This window comes from Pipra filicauda, unplaced genomic scaffold, assembly GCF_003945595.2.
Source record: "Pipra filicauda isolate LSUMZ 115617 unplaced genomic scaffold, ASM394559v2 scaffold629_size504944_pilon, whole genome shotgun sequence".
In the NCBI taxonomy this organism is placed as follows: domain Eukaryota; kingdom Metazoa; phylum Chordata; class Aves; order Passeriformes; family Pipridae; genus Pipra; species Pipra filicauda.
In genome coordinates, this window is record NW_024104786.1 from 441,412 (window position 1) to 457,675 (window position 16,264).

At 52.8% G+C, this 16,264-nt stretch overlaps 1 protein-coding gene across 4 annotated transcripts in view; it reads left to right on the forward strand.

The window, feature by feature from the left end:
• Positions 1 to 12,703, forward strand: part of PPP3CC (protein phosphatase 3 catalytic subunit gamma) — a 31,490-nt gene extending 18,787 nt beyond the window's left edge. Inside the window, exons 4-14 of one of the 4 annotated variants that reach the window (XM_027714046.2) lie at positions 882 to 993; positions 2,186 to 2,331; positions 2,496 to 2,635; positions 3,133 to 3,210; positions 3,292 to 3,386; positions 4,869 to 4,994; positions 5,958 to 6,035; positions 7,664 to 7,745; positions 8,311 to 8,408; positions 10,858 to 10,929; positions 12,295 to 12,703. In XM_027714046.2, coding sequence (XP_027569847.1) covers positions 882 to 993; positions 2,186 to 2,331; positions 2,496 to 2,635; positions 3,133 to 3,210; positions 3,292 to 3,386; positions 4,869 to 4,994; positions 5,958 to 6,035; positions 7,664 to 7,745; positions 8,311 to 8,408; positions 10,858 to 10,929; positions 12,295 to 12,470 — 1,203 coding nt within the window. In that variant the 3' untranslated portion in view covers positions 12,471 to 12,703. Of the gene's footprint in view, positions 1 to 881; positions 994 to 2,185; positions 2,332 to 2,495; positions 2,636 to 3,132; positions 3,211 to 3,291; positions 3,387 to 4,868; positions 4,995 to 5,957; positions 6,036 to 6,739; positions 7,630 to 7,663; positions 7,746 to 8,310; positions 8,409 to 10,857; positions 10,930 to 12,294 lie in introns of those variants that run through there. The other 3 variants (XM_027714048.2, XM_027714051.2, XM_039388252.1) reach the window with 3 other exon arrangements.
• Positions 12,704 to 16,264: the final 3,561 nt, after the last annotated feature.

Below are 16,264 nucleotides of genomic sequence, written 5' to 3' on the forward strand. Positions count from 1 at the left end.
ATCTCAGCCTCCAGGGTAAGCTCCTATTAGAGACTTTAATCCAGATCTTGGGGCTGCTGTCATTCTGGATTGTCCTTCCAGCTCTCCAAACCGTTGGATAACATTCCCTGTGTGCGATGCCAGCCCGTTTCCCTGTCAGCCTGACAATGCAGAGCACACAGGGGTGAGCACTCCTGCTTTCCAGCCCTTCCCTGAGGCTTTCTGGGAAACCAGCCTGGAACATTCCTGGTCAAAATCCCCCCCAGTCTGAGTCTGACTTTAGGCTGTGCTCAAAGAGTGTGGTTTTACAGGTGGTGCTGCTCAGCTGGGGGATGTGGAGAGCCCTTTTGAAAAGGCAGAAAGCTTTGCTAAGCTTGTTTTTTGGCTCAGCTTTTCCTGTTTTGAACTTGAACTTCACGTGACTGTGGCGTAAGCGGAGAAACGAGGCGGGGGTGGGGAGGGGAAACCAGTGGGGGGGATAAAGTTGAATTTTTCATGTTTAATGGACAAGTGGCTGCCTGCTCCGCTCCATCCCGCTGGAACATCTGGAGCAAACAGCTGGTTTGGCTTTGCTGCTCTGCAAGTGGGGCTTTGGAAGGGGAAATAAAACCCCCAAAACCTGCCCCCACCCAGCCCCGAGCTGGTTTGGGTGGACTAAAATCTCATTTGTCACTTCTCCAAGTCGGCCCTAATATAGAGAGAAATCCGGGTGGCTTTTCCCCCACTGCTGCATTTGGCCAAGATGAGATCCACTGCCCAGCATGGAGCTGGGTTTCTCTCCAGGTTCCACTTTGGGTGTCTTCCCAGAAACACTTCGGGAAGTCTCTCACACCGATGAGTGCCCTGGAAAAGGGGTTTTCTGCCTTTTTTTTCGCTGATCTCCTCCTTCCCCTCTCTTGCAGTGCGTGCTGTATTTATGGAGTTTAAAGATAAATCACCCCAAAACGTTGTTCCTCCTTCGAGGGAACCACGAGTGCAGGCACCTCACAGAATATTTCACCTTCAAGCAGGAGTGTAAGTACCAGCAGTGTGAGAAGGAATTCAATACATTTTAAAAATATGTTTTTAAATATATTTAAAAAAAAAAAAAAAGAGGTGCTGGAAGCAGGTGTGGGCCTTAATTTTCGTGCCTCTGAGCACAAAAATTAATATCAGAGCTGTATATATAATAAAAAGATTAATCAGATTACTCTCAGACTAATAATCAGATGAATATCAGATTAACACCAGATGAAATTAATATCCAGAGCTGTAAAAACCTGTTGTCTGTTTTCCTGTTTACACAGCTCTTCTCTTTCAGCCCCTGCCATAGAAAATACCCCAAAAAAACCCCAATATATAAGTCCCACAAAGCACCAGGGTTGTGTTGATGTGGCCTTTTGGTTGCAAAGAGGAGGAAATGGGAACACATCTCCCCTTGAGGAGCCAGTCACATCCTCCCCTCCCTGACTTCCAACATATAATCACTGCCAGGAGTCTCCCAGCTCCAGATTGTGCAGCTGGGATCAGTGATTCCAGTTGGAAGCAAGGGAAGGGTTTGCTCCTCCCTGTTTGCCCTGGGGAGAATCATTTACCTTTAGGATTGTTTTAGTTCAAGGTGGGTTTTCTGCAGCGTTTATGTGGCATCTCTGTTTTAATGTGTGGGAAAAAATCCTCTTCCCCTGTGCCTGGATGGTGGAGATTGTCATCACTTGTACCAGTGAAAGATCCACTGTGAAAATCCACTTCTCTGAGGGCATCCTGGGCAGATCCTGCCTCACAGCACCCGTGTCCAGCTGAAAAGGCAATTCCTGGCTTCAGGAATGTGTGATGTTGCTCTGCCAAATCCGACAGCTGCTGCCTTTCCCTGTCTGTGACCTGCATAGGATGAGCCTGGAGGTGCAGCAGGGATGTGTAGGGAAGTGCATCCCAAGTTTCTGTCAGGTGGAAACAGTCTCTTTTCTGGCTTGATCCCAGTGCAGGTCTTGTAGGAAACACCTTGAAGGGAGATGAATATTCCTGAACAAGTCCAGATTTACAGCAAAGCCTTTTTCTCTTCGCATCCAACAAACGTTTTCTAAGCCAGTATTTTCACTAATACCCAGGTGCAAAGTTGGAGTTGTGGGCCATAAACATAGAGTTTCCATATCCCCTGAGGAACTGGGCTCCTGGAATTTGTTTCTCAGCACTTTGGCTGATCACAGCTCGATTTAATCCCTGTTCCCAGGTCGAATCAAGTACTCGGAGCGAGTGTACGACGCGTGCATGGATACCTTTGACTGTCTTCCTCTTGCTGCCCTCCTAAACCAGCAATTCCTGTGTGTCCACGGAGGACTGTCTCCAGAAATCACATGTCTAGATGACATTAGGAAAGTAAGTCATCTCCGTGGGGCCATCCCATTGCTTCCAGTTCCAACGGGGGGGGGACAATGGCTCGATTCCCACACGGCATTCCAAGGGGATGGAGGGGGGTGTGTGTGTGTGTGTCCTGCCACAGCTCCCACCAGCAGCCTCCTGATGTTGTGTCCATTTTCCAGTTAGACAGGTTTAAGGAGCCTCCAGCCTTTGGTCCAATGTGTGATCTGCTCTGGTCTGATCCCTCGGAGGATTATGGCAACGAGAAAACGCTGGAGCATTTTGCCCACAACACTGTCCGGGGCTGCTCCTATTTCTACAGGTAAGAGGGGTTTTGGAGGGCACTTTGCCTCCCCTTGCACTGAAAAAAAATCAGTTCACCCTGTGGCACTTTGCAGTGTGCCTGAAATACTCTTCTCTTGGCTCTGATGCACAAATGACTGTTTGTTTTTCCTTCCCCTGTAATACTGAGCTCTCCTTAGGTAACTTACTTTATGAAATTGTGGTCTGAGGCAGCAGAGATGCTCCTTCTGCTGGCAGGGTGCCCCATGACTGGCTTTCAGTACCAGGATCTCTAGGAAATTATCTTTTCCTGCCTAAAAAAAAAAAAAAAAGCAGCATTTGTGCTGACAGACCACTCATAGGAAGGGTTTGGCACCAGGAGTCTGTTTAACAGAACCCTTTGCAATTAATTTTCGAGCCATATACTGGCATTTTTTGGGAGTGCTGGACAGAAACCAGGTGGTTTCTGCAAGTGGCTGGTCCCTGAAACCAAGACCACACCTGCTGAGTTACCCTTGCATTTTTTTTGTTTTCCAGTTATCCTGCAGTGTGTGAATTTTTGCAGAACAATAGTTTGTTATCCGTAATCCGAGCTCACGAAGCCCAGGATGCTGGGTAAGTGCTGCAGCCCCCGGGAGCTGGGCAGGTTTGGGCTTTTCCTTGGCCAGGTTTTAAAGCACCTGCCCTGTTTTCCAGGTACCGAATGTACAGGAAGAGCCAGACGACGGGCTTCCCCTCGCTAATCACAATCTTCTCTGCACCAAATTACTTAGATGTCTATAACAACAAGGGTAAGGGGCTCTTGGGGGGGGTCAGGGAATCCTTCTCCTACTCTGCCCTCTCAGAATCTCAGGTTGGAAAAGCCCTCCAAGGTCACAGAGTCCAACCTGTGACTGATCTCCACCATCCCAACCAGCCCAAAGCACTGAGTGTCCAGTCCTGCCTTGGACACCTCCAGGGCTGGGGACTCCACCACCTCCCTGGGCAATTCCAGTGTTTAACCAACCCTTTCCATGAGGAGATTCCTCCTGATGTCCAACCTGAGCCTCCCCTGGCACAGCTTGAGGCCGTTCCCTCTCCTCCTGTCCCTTGTTCCCTGGGAGCTCCCCCCTCCTGTCAGGGAGTTTTAGGGAGCAATAACATCCCCCCTGAGCCTCCTTTTCTCCAGGCTGAGCCCCCCCAGCTCCCTCAGCTGCTCCTGCTGCTCCATCCCCTTCCCTGGACACGCTCCTCAATGTCCTTCCTGAATTGAGGGGCCCAGAACTGGACACAGCACTCGAGGGGCCTCCCCAGTGCCCAGCAGGGAGGGACAATCCCTGCCCTGCCACTGCTGCCCCAGTGGTTTGGATACAAAAATACACTATTTTTGATACAAAACCCTCTCCTCCAGTTGCATTCTTGGGCACGAAATGAAAGAGGGCTTTGTGTGCTGGGCTGAAGTGGTCGGTCCCCTGACTTAATGTGTTACTGTGGTAATTAGCTGTCGAGTCATAGAGCCTGGAATGAAGCTTTCATTCCCAGCCACGGGACAACGGAGCCCTTTTGTGGGATGCTGCCATCCAAGAGAAGCTGATAGTGTAGGCAAGCTTTCCACTTCCCCCTGCCTCTAAATCATGAGGGGATTTTCCTCAGCTCTGGGGTTTTTTAAACCCTTCCCTTTGGATCTTGGCTCTGTGTTTTGCATCATTTTTAGCAGCTTTGTTCCACCGACCCTTCAGGATTTCAAGCTTTAGTGAAACAACATGAGTAAACTAAAAAATGGCTCTTTAAGGCTTCTCGTTTTGGGGTGTTGGTAGTTTGATTCTACACAGGTGTAACCTCATGTTGATAATGAAGTTTTATTAACACAGATACAACTTCCAAAGGCTGGGAGAGCTGGGGGTGTTCACCTGGAGAAGAGAAGTCTCTGGGAGGGCTTAGAGCCCCTTCCAGTGCCTGAAGGGGCTCCAGGAGAGCTGGAGAGGGACTTGGGACAAGGGATGGAGTGACAGGACAAGGGGGAATGGGTTCAGACTGAAAGAGGGGAAATTTAGGTTGGATATTGGAAAGGGTTGTGAGGCCCTGGCACAGGTTTCCCAGAGAAGCTGTGGCTGCCCCATCCCTGGAAGTGTCCAAGGGCAGGTTGGAGCAACCTGGGCTAGTGGAAGGTGTCCCTGCCTGTGGCAGGGGGGTGGGACTGGATGAATTTTAAGGTCCCTTCCAACCCAAACCATTCCAGCTCTTAAATTCCCAGTGCCCATGGACACGCGTTCTCTTGGCTTTTTCTCTCCCAGCTGCTGTACTGAAATATGAAAACAACGTCATGAACATCAGGCAGTTCAACTGTTCCCCTCATCCCTACTGGCTTCCAAACTTCATGGATGTCTTCACATGGTCTTTGCCTTTCGTAGGGGAAAAGGGTAAGAGAGGTTTGGATTTCTGTTCCGAGTTCCCAGTGACTGGTCACAGTTCCCTGAGCGTTAGAGATGTGTCCCATATGTGTTGGGAGAGTGTTGCAGCTCATTAATACCAGGTAGCACTGGGAAAACAGTTCAAATTCAAGGAAATCTTCGTATTCCTGGTTTAAATTCTTGGGAAAACCATTGTTTATGCTTGTTTTAAAGACCTTTTACCAACAGGCCGCTCCTTTCTTGCTCTTTCTGCATTATTGATGGGGCTCATCTTGGGTTGTGTAGCCCCACCTCAGAATTTGGAGACATTTCTCTTCCTCTGGGTTTGCAACAGAGGAATTAAAAACTCCTGTTGGCTCGTGGCCCACCGAAAAGGAAACATTCACTTCAGTCAGAGGCTTATTTCGTTCTGGAGGGGGGCGAGGCAGCTTAAAATATGCCCAAGACTCTGCCTCAGCTTTCCAGCAAAAGAGGATTTTTTTACATCTCCTGATGACTTTAAATTCCACCCCAGTGTTGTGTGTTTGGAGCTGTGGCTTTAAGCTCTGAACTGCCAAAGGGATGGGGGTATTTTTTTGACTTTGAGGCACCAAAGGTCTAATCCCCCACCCCCCAGGTCCTCAAATTCAGCACTCCCAGAGCCAGGTGGCCTGTTGGGATGGGGAGGGGGGACCTTGGGCGAGCTCAGGCTGTTCTGCAGGAATGTTGGCACCTCAGTGCCCACGTCTGGTTCATCTGTGCTGTGCTTGGACTGCATCCACCTCCTTGGCAGAGGATGGAGCGTGTGTCGTCTGCTCTGGTCCCGCTGCGAGGTACCAGCAGCTGCGGCTCACAGTGTCTTTAGGCTCCCACTTCCAGGGAATAAACGACCTTGAAAAAACCATTCCCTGGCACAGCTCGCCCTCCAGATCCCTCTGTGCTCCAGGGTGTGCCCCAGGCCTCTCTGACCCCCCCTGTCTGTGCCTCTTGCAGTCACCGAGATGCTCGTTAACATCCTCAACATCTGCTCCGATGACGAGCTGATCTCGGATGGGGACGAGACGTTGGAAGGTAAAACATCACTGTGGGGACCTGGTGACAGCAGGGGGGGAAGGTGGGGAAGGTGTTTGATGCCTGAGCAGCACTTGATTTATAGCTGGATGCCCAGCTCTCCAGTTCCTTTTTGGCCAAACCTTGTGCAGTTCTGGGTAGGAAACGTTTATTTTTTTTTTTTCCTCGTTTGCTCTTCAGTCACAGAGAAATTAAATGACATTCACTGCGACAGACACTTCTTGCCAGCTACTCTGGGAATGGTTTCCTGCTCCTTACACAGGCTGCTGGTTATTTTTTCCCCCAATTCAGAATTTTCTGCACCAAAATATCCACCCAATCTTCTCATCTGTTGCAGTGAGCTCCTGTGTAAAGCGGCTTCTCACGTCACCCCTCCCCAAAAGCCAGAATGCGGTTTTTGGCCTTGATTTTAAGCTGTGCATGAAAGGGACAAATCAGTGGCTGAGCTGACGTGCAGTTTGGAATTTGGGGGTCCCTCAGGAAGCCGTGGGGGGCAGTGAGAAGTGGGGCCCTGAGCTGCTTCGGTCCCAGCTGGAGACTCTTAACCCGCTTCTCCCATTGCATTTCGTTTTTGCTTTTTTGGTTTGGTTTTGGTTTTTTTTGTTTTGTTTTGTTTTTTCTTTCCTCCCTCCCATGAAAATTAAATTTGTTTCTTCTATCTCTGTCTTCATCTACTTGTTTCTTGGTGTCTCCTCTCCCTGAAGATCACTACATTTCAAGCTATCCGAAAGGTACCCAGCTAGAATTTGCTACGAGCTTAATTTTCACTGCCTGTGCCACCAGATCCTTGAAGTGGATTTCCAGAGCTGACTAGTCGGGCAGGCTCTTCATCCCCTTTCAGTTTTAACATAAGCTCCATGTGTTTTTAACCCTTCTGCGTTCCTCCAGGGGCCTGAGGAATGGGGTCACGTTTCTACCTGATTCTGAATGCAGCCACGTAGTGCATGGCTGAGCCATGGTGCATGTTAGACCTGGGTTTGGCTTTCCTGTCCTGATGTGTACTGGGCCATGTGAGGAATCTCAGCTGAGAGGAGATGGATTTTGTTTCCCCCCTGTTTCACCTGGATTTTTGGTTTGGTTTCAGTTCCCTCCATGCTTTTTCTCTCCCGTCGGGTCCGTGGAGCGGGAGGGGAGTTCACCTCTCTCACCTTTGTGTTTGTGTGGGGTCCGAGCAGAGCTGCAAGGCCCTGGCCAGCCCTTCCCTGTGCTCCTTGGATGCCAAAGCTGATGCTTGCGTGGCACAGCAGTGCCCATCAGCCATCAGACCCCTCCGTGCTCTGCCTTGCAAAACTGTGTCTCCATGGCTGAGTCATTTGTGTCACATCCTGTGTAGTGTGAGCCCACCCGGTGAGCTTCCAACAAAGACCTCCCCAGATCCGTGTCCCTCGGTGGTTCTACTCTCTCTAGAGCTCTCGAGTCCGTGTCTCATCTCGTTGGTGTTGCCCTTCTCACTGCCATCCTGATGCCATCCTGATGCCATCCTCCAGCACCGTTCTCTCTCCAGTGTAGCTGTGAATCTGTAAACCATGATTTCTTTTCCTGGAGTCAGGCAGGTGCTTCATGCTGGCGTTCCCTGGGAAAGCAGGAAGCCTCCAACGTGCTGCTCTTTGCTCTTTTCTCTCCCTTAGGTGGGACAACAGTCCGTAAGGAGATCATCAGGAATAAGATCAGAGCCATTGGGAAGATGGCACGTGTGTTCTCGGTTCTTCGGTAAGGAGGGGTTGGGAGCTGGGTTTAATTGGGGGGCTGGGTTTAATTTGGGGGCTGGGTGACAGGGGAATGTCAGTCAGTCAGGAAGGAAGGGGAAAACCTCACAAAACTTCCTCCAGAGCGTGTGGAAGAGGCTCGAGGTGGTGGTTTCTGACTTTCAGGAGGTTGTGGTAAGGTGGGGGGTCAGGCTACTCTCCCAGGTAACAAGTCACAGGATGGGAGGAAACAGCCTTCAGTTGTGCCAGAGAAGGCTTAGGTTGGATATCAGGGAAAATTTCTTCATGGAAAGGGCTGTCCAGCCCTGGCACAGCCTGCCCAGGGCAGTGGTGGAATCACCATCCCTGGTGGGATTTAAAGGAAATGTGTGGATGTGATTTAACAGACGTGTGGATGTGGCACCTGGGGACAGGGGTTAGTGGTGAAAACACGGTGATGGTGATGGTTGGACTTGGTAATCTTAGACATCTTTTCCAACCTTAATAATTCCATGATTCCCGAGGCTTGGTCAGCCCAGTGTGACCATTGCATTGCCCTCTCTGAGCTGTTGTGTTGCTGTTCCCTGCAGGGAGGAGAGTGAGAGCGTGCTGACCCTCAAAGGCCTGACCCCCACAGGTACCCTGCCCCTGGGAGTGCTCTCGGGGGGCAGGCAGACCCTCCAGACCGGTGAGTGTCCCTGATCCCCCCCTGCTCTGCTCCACCTGCCCCCAAACCCCCCCTTCCAGCCCCCACAGGCAGCCTGGAGGGTGCCAGGGGATCCCAGGGATGGCTCAGGCCCACGGGGAGGAAGGATTCCGAACCAGGAAGGAGCAGAGGTGTAGGTGGGGATGTGGAGAGATGCCAAGACAGTCCCCGTGTACCCCGGAGGAAGGAACCCCACAGCACCCTGCCCAGAGCATGTGCATTGCTTAACTGTATGTTTCTGCAAGGATTTTTTTATCCTTTATTTCCCTCCTAATGCTGCATGGTGCACATCCTCTGCCTCACCTCGCTGCTGCTGCTGCTGTGTGACAGCCTCTGTGTGAATGTGACAGTGACACACCTTGTTTGTTCTTCGTTAACACACCCCCAACCCCCCCAAAACTGCCCCTGGGAAATCACGAATTCCAAACACAGGAAGACTTAGCCAAAGGAATGAGATCCATCCGGGCCTGGATGTTTTATATTAAGACTCCTCTCAGGTTTTCATCTGGTTTTGGAGGTTTCTTTCCGCTTTGCTCCCTCCCTCAGCAGCTCTGTGTTGGTGGAGTGCTGGGAGCGGGATCCGATCCATGGGCTTCCCACTCACAGGGCGGGGAGGGAGGTTGGCTGCTGGTCAGGGAATGAGCTGTCCCAGTAACGTGTCCCCAGAGGGAATCCTGTAATCTAGTGTTTTAATCCTTTCCTGCTATCCTTTGAATGCTGGCATGTCCCCAGCTTCCCCCTTCCCATGGGCACCGGGGATTTCCTGCAGCTCACACAGGGACGAGGCCGGGGCTGCCTGGATTAAATAGTTCACGAGTAGGAAACGTGTAAATACTGCTGCCTGCTCCCAGGGAGGGTGCAGCATCGCTCCCAAACTCGTGCATTTCTCTGCCCAAAGAGGAGGATGGATTTTTTCTTTTTTTTTTTACCCCCTTTTTTTTTTTTTTATAGAAACCATCGTGGTCCTGTCGCCCCAGTTCTGGGAACAGAGCCTGAGTGGGAAGGTGGCTGTTGCAGCAGCTTTGTCCCTGTATCTGACAGCACAGGGTGATGCTGTGACGTTCTCCAGCCCCTTCCCCTCTCAGGGAGTTCTCAGGGGGGTACCATGGACCTTCCCCCTCACCCCAAAATAGGCATCTCCCCAGGACAGAACAAACAAGCTGGGCCTTTGCTCTGCCTTACCCGCCCTGCCCGCTGCCTCTTCCTATGGCTGCAGGCTCCCCCTGCTTCCCTCAGCACCACCCTGCTTCTCCTGCCCTTCTCACCCCCATTTCCCTGTCCTACCCCCTTCTCCCACCCCTTTTTCCCCATCCTGTCCCCTTCTCCCAGCCCTTTTTCCCCGTCCTGCCCTCTCTCCCACCCCGCCCCATTTCGCACGTCCCTTCGCACTCCCGGCAGCCTCCTGGTGAATTTATGGGAGCCCCGTCTGCTCAGCGAGGAGAAGAGGGGGCTACCCCCCTTTAGGGGTGCCTCTGCACCCTAAAAAAGGAGAAACAGGGCTGCAGGTAGCAGTGGGGGAGGCTCATCCCTCCCAAGCCTCCCCCCAGCTTTCCACAGCACGGCTTAGCAAAATCAATGGAATGAAGTCACCAAATCCAGGGCAAAGCTGTTCAGCCACAGCTCCATCCTTCCCCCGTGGCCTCCCAAGGACCGTGTGGCCTTTGTGCTGGGGCCAAAGTGGTGTTTTGAGGCTGAAAACCAGAGAATCTGTTCTAAGGAAGGGCCTCCTCCCAGATGTTGAGGCAGGGCCTGCCAAAACTTGGCCCGTTGCTGCAGCAGATTTAGGAAAGGGGACCTTGCTCAGCTCGGTGGTGCCTCGTTGCTTGGTAACACTTTTAGGAGGTGGAGCTGAAGCCAAACTGGGTTTGAAGCATCAGCCTTATTTTTTCCTATAACTCAAGGCATCGGGAGCAGAGCAGCCCAGTGACTGCTGCTTGTCCTTCCCTGGAAGACAGTCTATCCCTCTGCTTCCCACTGCTCCCAAACATCTTCCCATCCCTCGGGCTCACTCCCCTCCCACAGCCGTGAGGGCAGTGGGTGAATTCCACACAGTTCACCTCCTGCAGGCAGCCAGAGCACCCAGCTGGGAGCAGGGGGGTGAGATCCACAGCTCAGCCCGAGGTTATCCCCGTCCTCCCCGGGGCACACGCAGCAGGCAGCCCTCTCTCTGCTTCTCTGTCCTTCCATCGGATCAATCTGTGTGGCGAGGAAGGGAGACTCCCCCTGCACCCCGAGGGAGTCCCCTTCCACCCTCCTCTCCACCCGCTGTCACCTCTTCTCTTCCCTCTGGCCCGTGGTTTGGGGGAGCGTGGGCTCTGCGTCGCAGCCATGATGTCGGATCACTCACTGTCACTCTGTTTTGTTTTCTTTTTTGTTTTGTTTTTTTTTTTCTGTCTTCATTTTTGCATGCCACTGTTCTTCTGTATTGCAGCCACAGTAGAAGCGGTAGAGGCACGGGAAGGTATGGCTAGAACCCGCCGAGAGACCCAAAGCATCTCCGTGTGTGCGTGCGCTGACCCCAAACAGCTTTATCGGCCCTACAGAAGCTTTTTTTTTTTTTTTTTTTCCCACTCTTGCATCACCAGAAGCGGGGGAAGGACAAGGCCCTGCTGGGGAGCTAAAAAAAAAAAAAAATCCCCAGTGGTTTGGTTCGAGGCTGTTTGAGCCTCAGCGAGGTTGTTGCTCGGGGCGGTTCGTGCTCTGGTGGTTGGGGTCCTGCAATCTGATCTCTCAGGCTGCCAGCACGGTTAAAATCCTTTAGGAACAGAGGATTTCGTGGTGCTGATGTAACCCCCTGCCTTCTGGGCCGAGGTGGAGAGCAGGTTTCTCCCTGTGGAGTGTGGAAATGGCAGATCCCCGAGGGTGTTTTCCTCGATGCTGAATGGGGGCCACGCAGCTCTGCAGAGACTTTGCTTACCAAGGGAAGTTGTTTGTAAAGCAGCCAAGTCCTTGGAAAAGATTTGGCACGACCCCCTTTTTCCTTAAATGACGTGTAACACAAAGGAGTTTCACATTTGGGCCGGATCATCGCGGCGAGGACGGACGTGCTCGGCCTCGCAGTGATGGAACAGGGACACGAAATCCCTGAGGGGGATCCATCCCTCCCAAAACTGCCCGTGTGTCTTCTGGTCATGCAAGAGCTCTGCCTTTGTGATCCAAGGATTAGCTGTTCCCTCTCCTGGTGTTGCAGTGTGTGGTTTGTGTCGGAGTTCAGAGCCTTGTGGTGGTGTCTTTGTTCTGTCGGTTTGGTTTGGCTTTTTTTTTTTTTGGTGGTGTTATTTTTTCAGTGTCGTGTTGTTCAGCTTTGAACCTTTCCTGAGATTTCACTCTTTGGGGACAGCGAGCACTTGTCTGGTTCTTCAAATTCCCGCTGCTGTGTTAGAAAAGGGCAGGTGGGATGTTGGGAAGGAATTCTTCCCTGTGAGGGTGGGGAGGGGCTGGGATGGAATTCCTGGAGAAGCTGTGGCTGCCCCATCCTTGGGAGTGTCCAAGGCCAGGTTGGAGCAACCTGGGCTAGTGGAAGGTGTCCCTGCCCATGGCAGGGGGGGTGGAACTGGGTGATTTTAAGGTCCCTTCCATCCCAAACCATTCCATGACTCCATGAAGAGAGAAGCTCTGAGGGAGCGGAGCGAGTCACCGCGGTCGAATCCCAGACTTTGCTGCCGCGATCCAGCAAATTCCAACCCCCAGAACCGCCCCCAAAAACATCCACGTGGATCCCAAATCCAGACAGGCGCCGCATCCACACAGGTGCTCTCTGTCCCCGCTGACTGTCCCGTTCGTGTCTGGCGTGTGCTCAGAGGGCTCCTCCCGCCGATCCCCGGCCCGGCACTAACACCCTGCCCTCCCTCATCCCTTCTCCCCGCAGCCATCCGTGGGTTCTCCCCGCAGCACAAGATCCGCAGCTTCGAGGAGGCGCGGGGGCTGGACCGGATCAACGAGCGGATGCCGCCGCGCAAGGATTCCCTGCACTCGGACGGGCCCGTGAACTTGGTAACCTCGAACTCTGCGGACAAGAACGGCACGGGGAAGAAATCCCAGTAACGCTGCGAGCGCCCGAACCCGCACCGCTAAAGGATCCAAAACTTAAGGAGTTTTATTTATTTATTATCGGGGGTGGGCTGGGGGCGAGGGGGGGTTGAAACCAACGTCACCCGGAGGCACGTCCATAAGTCCAAGTTCGCATCCGTTCTGTAAAAGGAAGGGCGACCATTTTTGTAATTATTATTTTTTTTTCTTTTTTTTAATTTATGTTCAATATATATAAAAGGAGTCCATCTTTTTTTTTTTTTTTTTTTTTTTTTTTTTTTTTTTTAATTTAGAAACCAATCCAACTGCTAGTGCATCCCGGGAATGTTGTGCTGTCCAGCTGCCCCTCCCCGAGAGGCCAAACCTCTGTGGAGGTGGGGGGGGGGATTAAAAGAAACAAAAAAAATCAGTCAAACCAGGCAACTTGGGTTGTTGGCTTTGGGACAATTCGGAGTTGGCCTGAGCTTTTCCAAAGCAGGTCCTTCCCTTCAGGACAGGGTTGGGTTGGTTTTCCTTTTCACACCTGTTTTCTTCCCAGATTTTCCTGTTGCTTTCAAGTCCTTGCCTACCTGCAGCTGCTGCTTTAGCAACCAATTCCCTGGAAGGCACGTTGTTGAGATCCATCCCTTTTCCAAGGTGACAGCCAGGATTAGCTCTGAAGGACTCCAGGGTGTTAACACCAATCACGGCACCTTTTCCTTCAGGAATTCAGCTTTATTCCGGTGGAATCCCAAACAAAAATTAGGGGAAGGCAGGTGGGGGAAGCGCTGCCCCTTGTTGTGGCTCTTCCCCGGCCGTCCCAGCTCGGAGCAGCCACTTTGCTGCCCATGCAGCAGAATTCCCTTGGGAATCGCTCTGATTCAGAGCAGAGGAATTATCTCTGCTGTCTGATGATCTCTGGGAAAGCTGCCAGGCCTGAATTTTAAAGGAAAAGGGGGTGATTTATAACCTGGGGAATAACAGACCCCCTGTTGTCCCACCACCACAGGCTGCTGAGCCCGCGGCACATTCCCTGTTCCTGGCTCTGGAACCGGCCCTTGCTGGTCAGTTTGGGGTGGGGCCCCCTCAGTGTCACCTCCCTGTCCCCCAGGGTGTGTTTTGGGGGATCTTCCACTCACTGTGGGTGACTTGGGGCATCACCCACCCTTAGCCAGTGGCTATTCCTCCGACTCCAAAGGAGCCACGGGCACCTCAGCCTTTCCCAGCAGCTGGAAAAGAACTGGGGATAAGATGTGTGGGGATGCTGCTGGTTTCTGGGAGATGTGGCTTGGTGCTGGTTTCAAGGCACCCCCCAGTTTTGGAAGCACCTCCCTCGGCTGCAGGGAGGGGAGGCAGGTTTGGCAGGAGGCTGGGAGATAGAACCGGGCGGATCCGGTGGGAATTTTTGGAAGGGTGCTTGTGCAGTGCTGGAGAGGGATCTCCAGGGGCTCCCAGGGGACACCCCCCGTGTGGTGCTGGGGATTTTGGAGCGTAGATGTGTTCCTTTTTCCTTTGGAAAAGGGTTTTGTGAGATTCCCGTTGGTCTCTTCCCGGTGCCATGTGAGCCACGTCCGTTGCCCGGAGCCAAGGAAGCAAACCCCTGGCCAGCTTTCCCTTCTTCCCCACCTTTTCCCATGCTCGAGCCTCTCCCAAGGGATCTTTGCCAACACTTTCTCTGGATCTTGCTGTCTCCCCTTTGTGATTCCAGCGCCAGAGGAAAACAGCAACTTTGCAGGAAGCTTTCAGGCTGTGTCTTAGGATCACACCTCACTTAATTCCACGGCGGCTCCTTAGGATTCTGTGAGCGAACCACTGGGTTTCCACAAGTCACATGCCTCCACTTTTCCCTCTTTTTTTTCTTCCCCCCCCCTGTTTTTTTACACGCCCACCGCTTTGCAAAAAGTGCAAAAAGAGAGGTGTTTGGAGCGAGCTTCCCTCCCCCCACCCCCCCCCACCCCCGTCCGAGGCCTGGGGCCAAATTGCCTTTGTCTGTGAGTATTCTTTGTTCTTTAAGGGCCTCCTTTGATCGCCGTGAGCCCCGTGTGTGGTATCCGAGAGCACAGACCGTGCCCGGTGCTGCCCGTGCATGTTCGGGCGTGTTGTGCTGACCCAGGCTGGGATCTCACCCAAGCAGCAGGTTTTAGTCGGGAGATTTTTTTGGGGATGGGAGCCCCGCGGGACCCCCCGGGCCTGGCACCCCCTCCCCGCACAGGGGATGGGTCAGCAGGGCCCGGCCCATCGCGGAGGGGGGGTTTGCTTTGCTGGCAGTTTGTCTCCCCAACCCTCTTCTCCTGCTCTGGCATCACCAGTTCCTCCTCCCTGAAATCCCTGTGGACCTTGTGCTTTGTGGATTGGGGGATCCAGAGCCACCCCTCCATCCCTGGGGCTGCAGCTTCCCAGTGTCCTGGCCCTGGAGAAGGTGGCCAAGGGCAGGATGTTCCCCTCCCTGTCCCAGGAGCCATGTGGCAGCTGGCACATGTGGATGCCACACTTCCAGGTCCCCTCTTCCCTTAAAACCAGTTCCCGAGGGGGTGAGGAGCAGCGATGGGGCTCTGGGTGCTAATTACCCCCTCAATTAATGGCCCCTGTCCGTGCTGGCATCCCGGTGGGAACGCAGAGCTTTCCCTGCCCCAGCACTGAGATCCCCCTCCCCTCTTCTGGGGGAAGAGGGTGACGACAACCTCGGAGCAGAACTCCCTGCCCTGACTCCCCCACCACGGCAAACCAAAAAAGAATCCCTAAAACCCCCCAAATTCCCCTGTTCCCCTTCCCCCAAACGTGGCCCCTCAGAGCTGTGCACGTCCCAAGACCCCTCATCTCAGAGCTCCTGCCCGTCCCTTCCCCTCCCCGGCTGCCACCTGGAGCTTGGACAACCGGGATTCTGGGAAGCCCACCGGCCTTGGGGGAGCCCCCACCTCCCCGGGGGAGCCCCCAAATCCAGGGAAGCCCCCACGTCCCCACAGCCTGGGTTTTTTTGCATGTTCTAGCAAGGTGCATGTCCAAGGAGGGGAGTCGGCAACGGGGCGGGTGGTGGGTTGAGTTCAGGCTTAATTTTATTTTTGGGATTGGGAGAACCTCTCTGGCTGCCTCTGGCACAGATCCCACCTGGCCAGGTGAGCTGGGGTGGGATGCAGATCCCACCAACCTCGGCCAGGGAGGACCTGAAGCCCCACAGGGGGTGCAGTGATGGTGATTTTGGGGTTCTCAGTGCTGAAGGATCATATGCCCGTTGCCTGGAGACTGCCTCCTTTTTAATTTTTAATTTTTATTTCTTGCTTTTATTTTAATTTTTTTTTTTTTAGTTCTGTTGAAAGGAGAAAAAAAATGGTGAAAATGTTATTTATTGGCAGAAATTATTTAATATAATTTCTTTTTTTTTTTTTTGTGAAACAAGGAATGAATTTGTTAGAACTGTCTCGATGTAAATCGGAGTCATCTTTAAGGAGGAAAAAAAAAGAAAAAAAAAGATAAAAATTGACACAGTCACTGGGCTCCACTGTGGTTTTTTTGAGGGGAGTGAAGGGGGTGTTTCTCCTGGGGTGCTGAGCACCCCGTGGGTGCTTCCAGGAGGAAGGATTTGGGGGCTTTTCCAGCCTCTCCAGGGTTGGGGCAGTGCCCAGACGGCGTCTCCCAGCCTCTGGCACGTCGGCACACGCGGAGTGGCGGCTCCGGGGTGGGTTTGGAGAGCTCTCAGCTCCTGCTCCTCGTCCTCCCCTGGGTAAATAACCCTCCTGCCGCTGCCAGGAGGAAGAGGAGGGGATGTGCCAGCTCTTGTTTCACACCCGGCTCCTTCCTCAGCGCTTTTGGGAGGTGCTCCCTCCACACCCAGG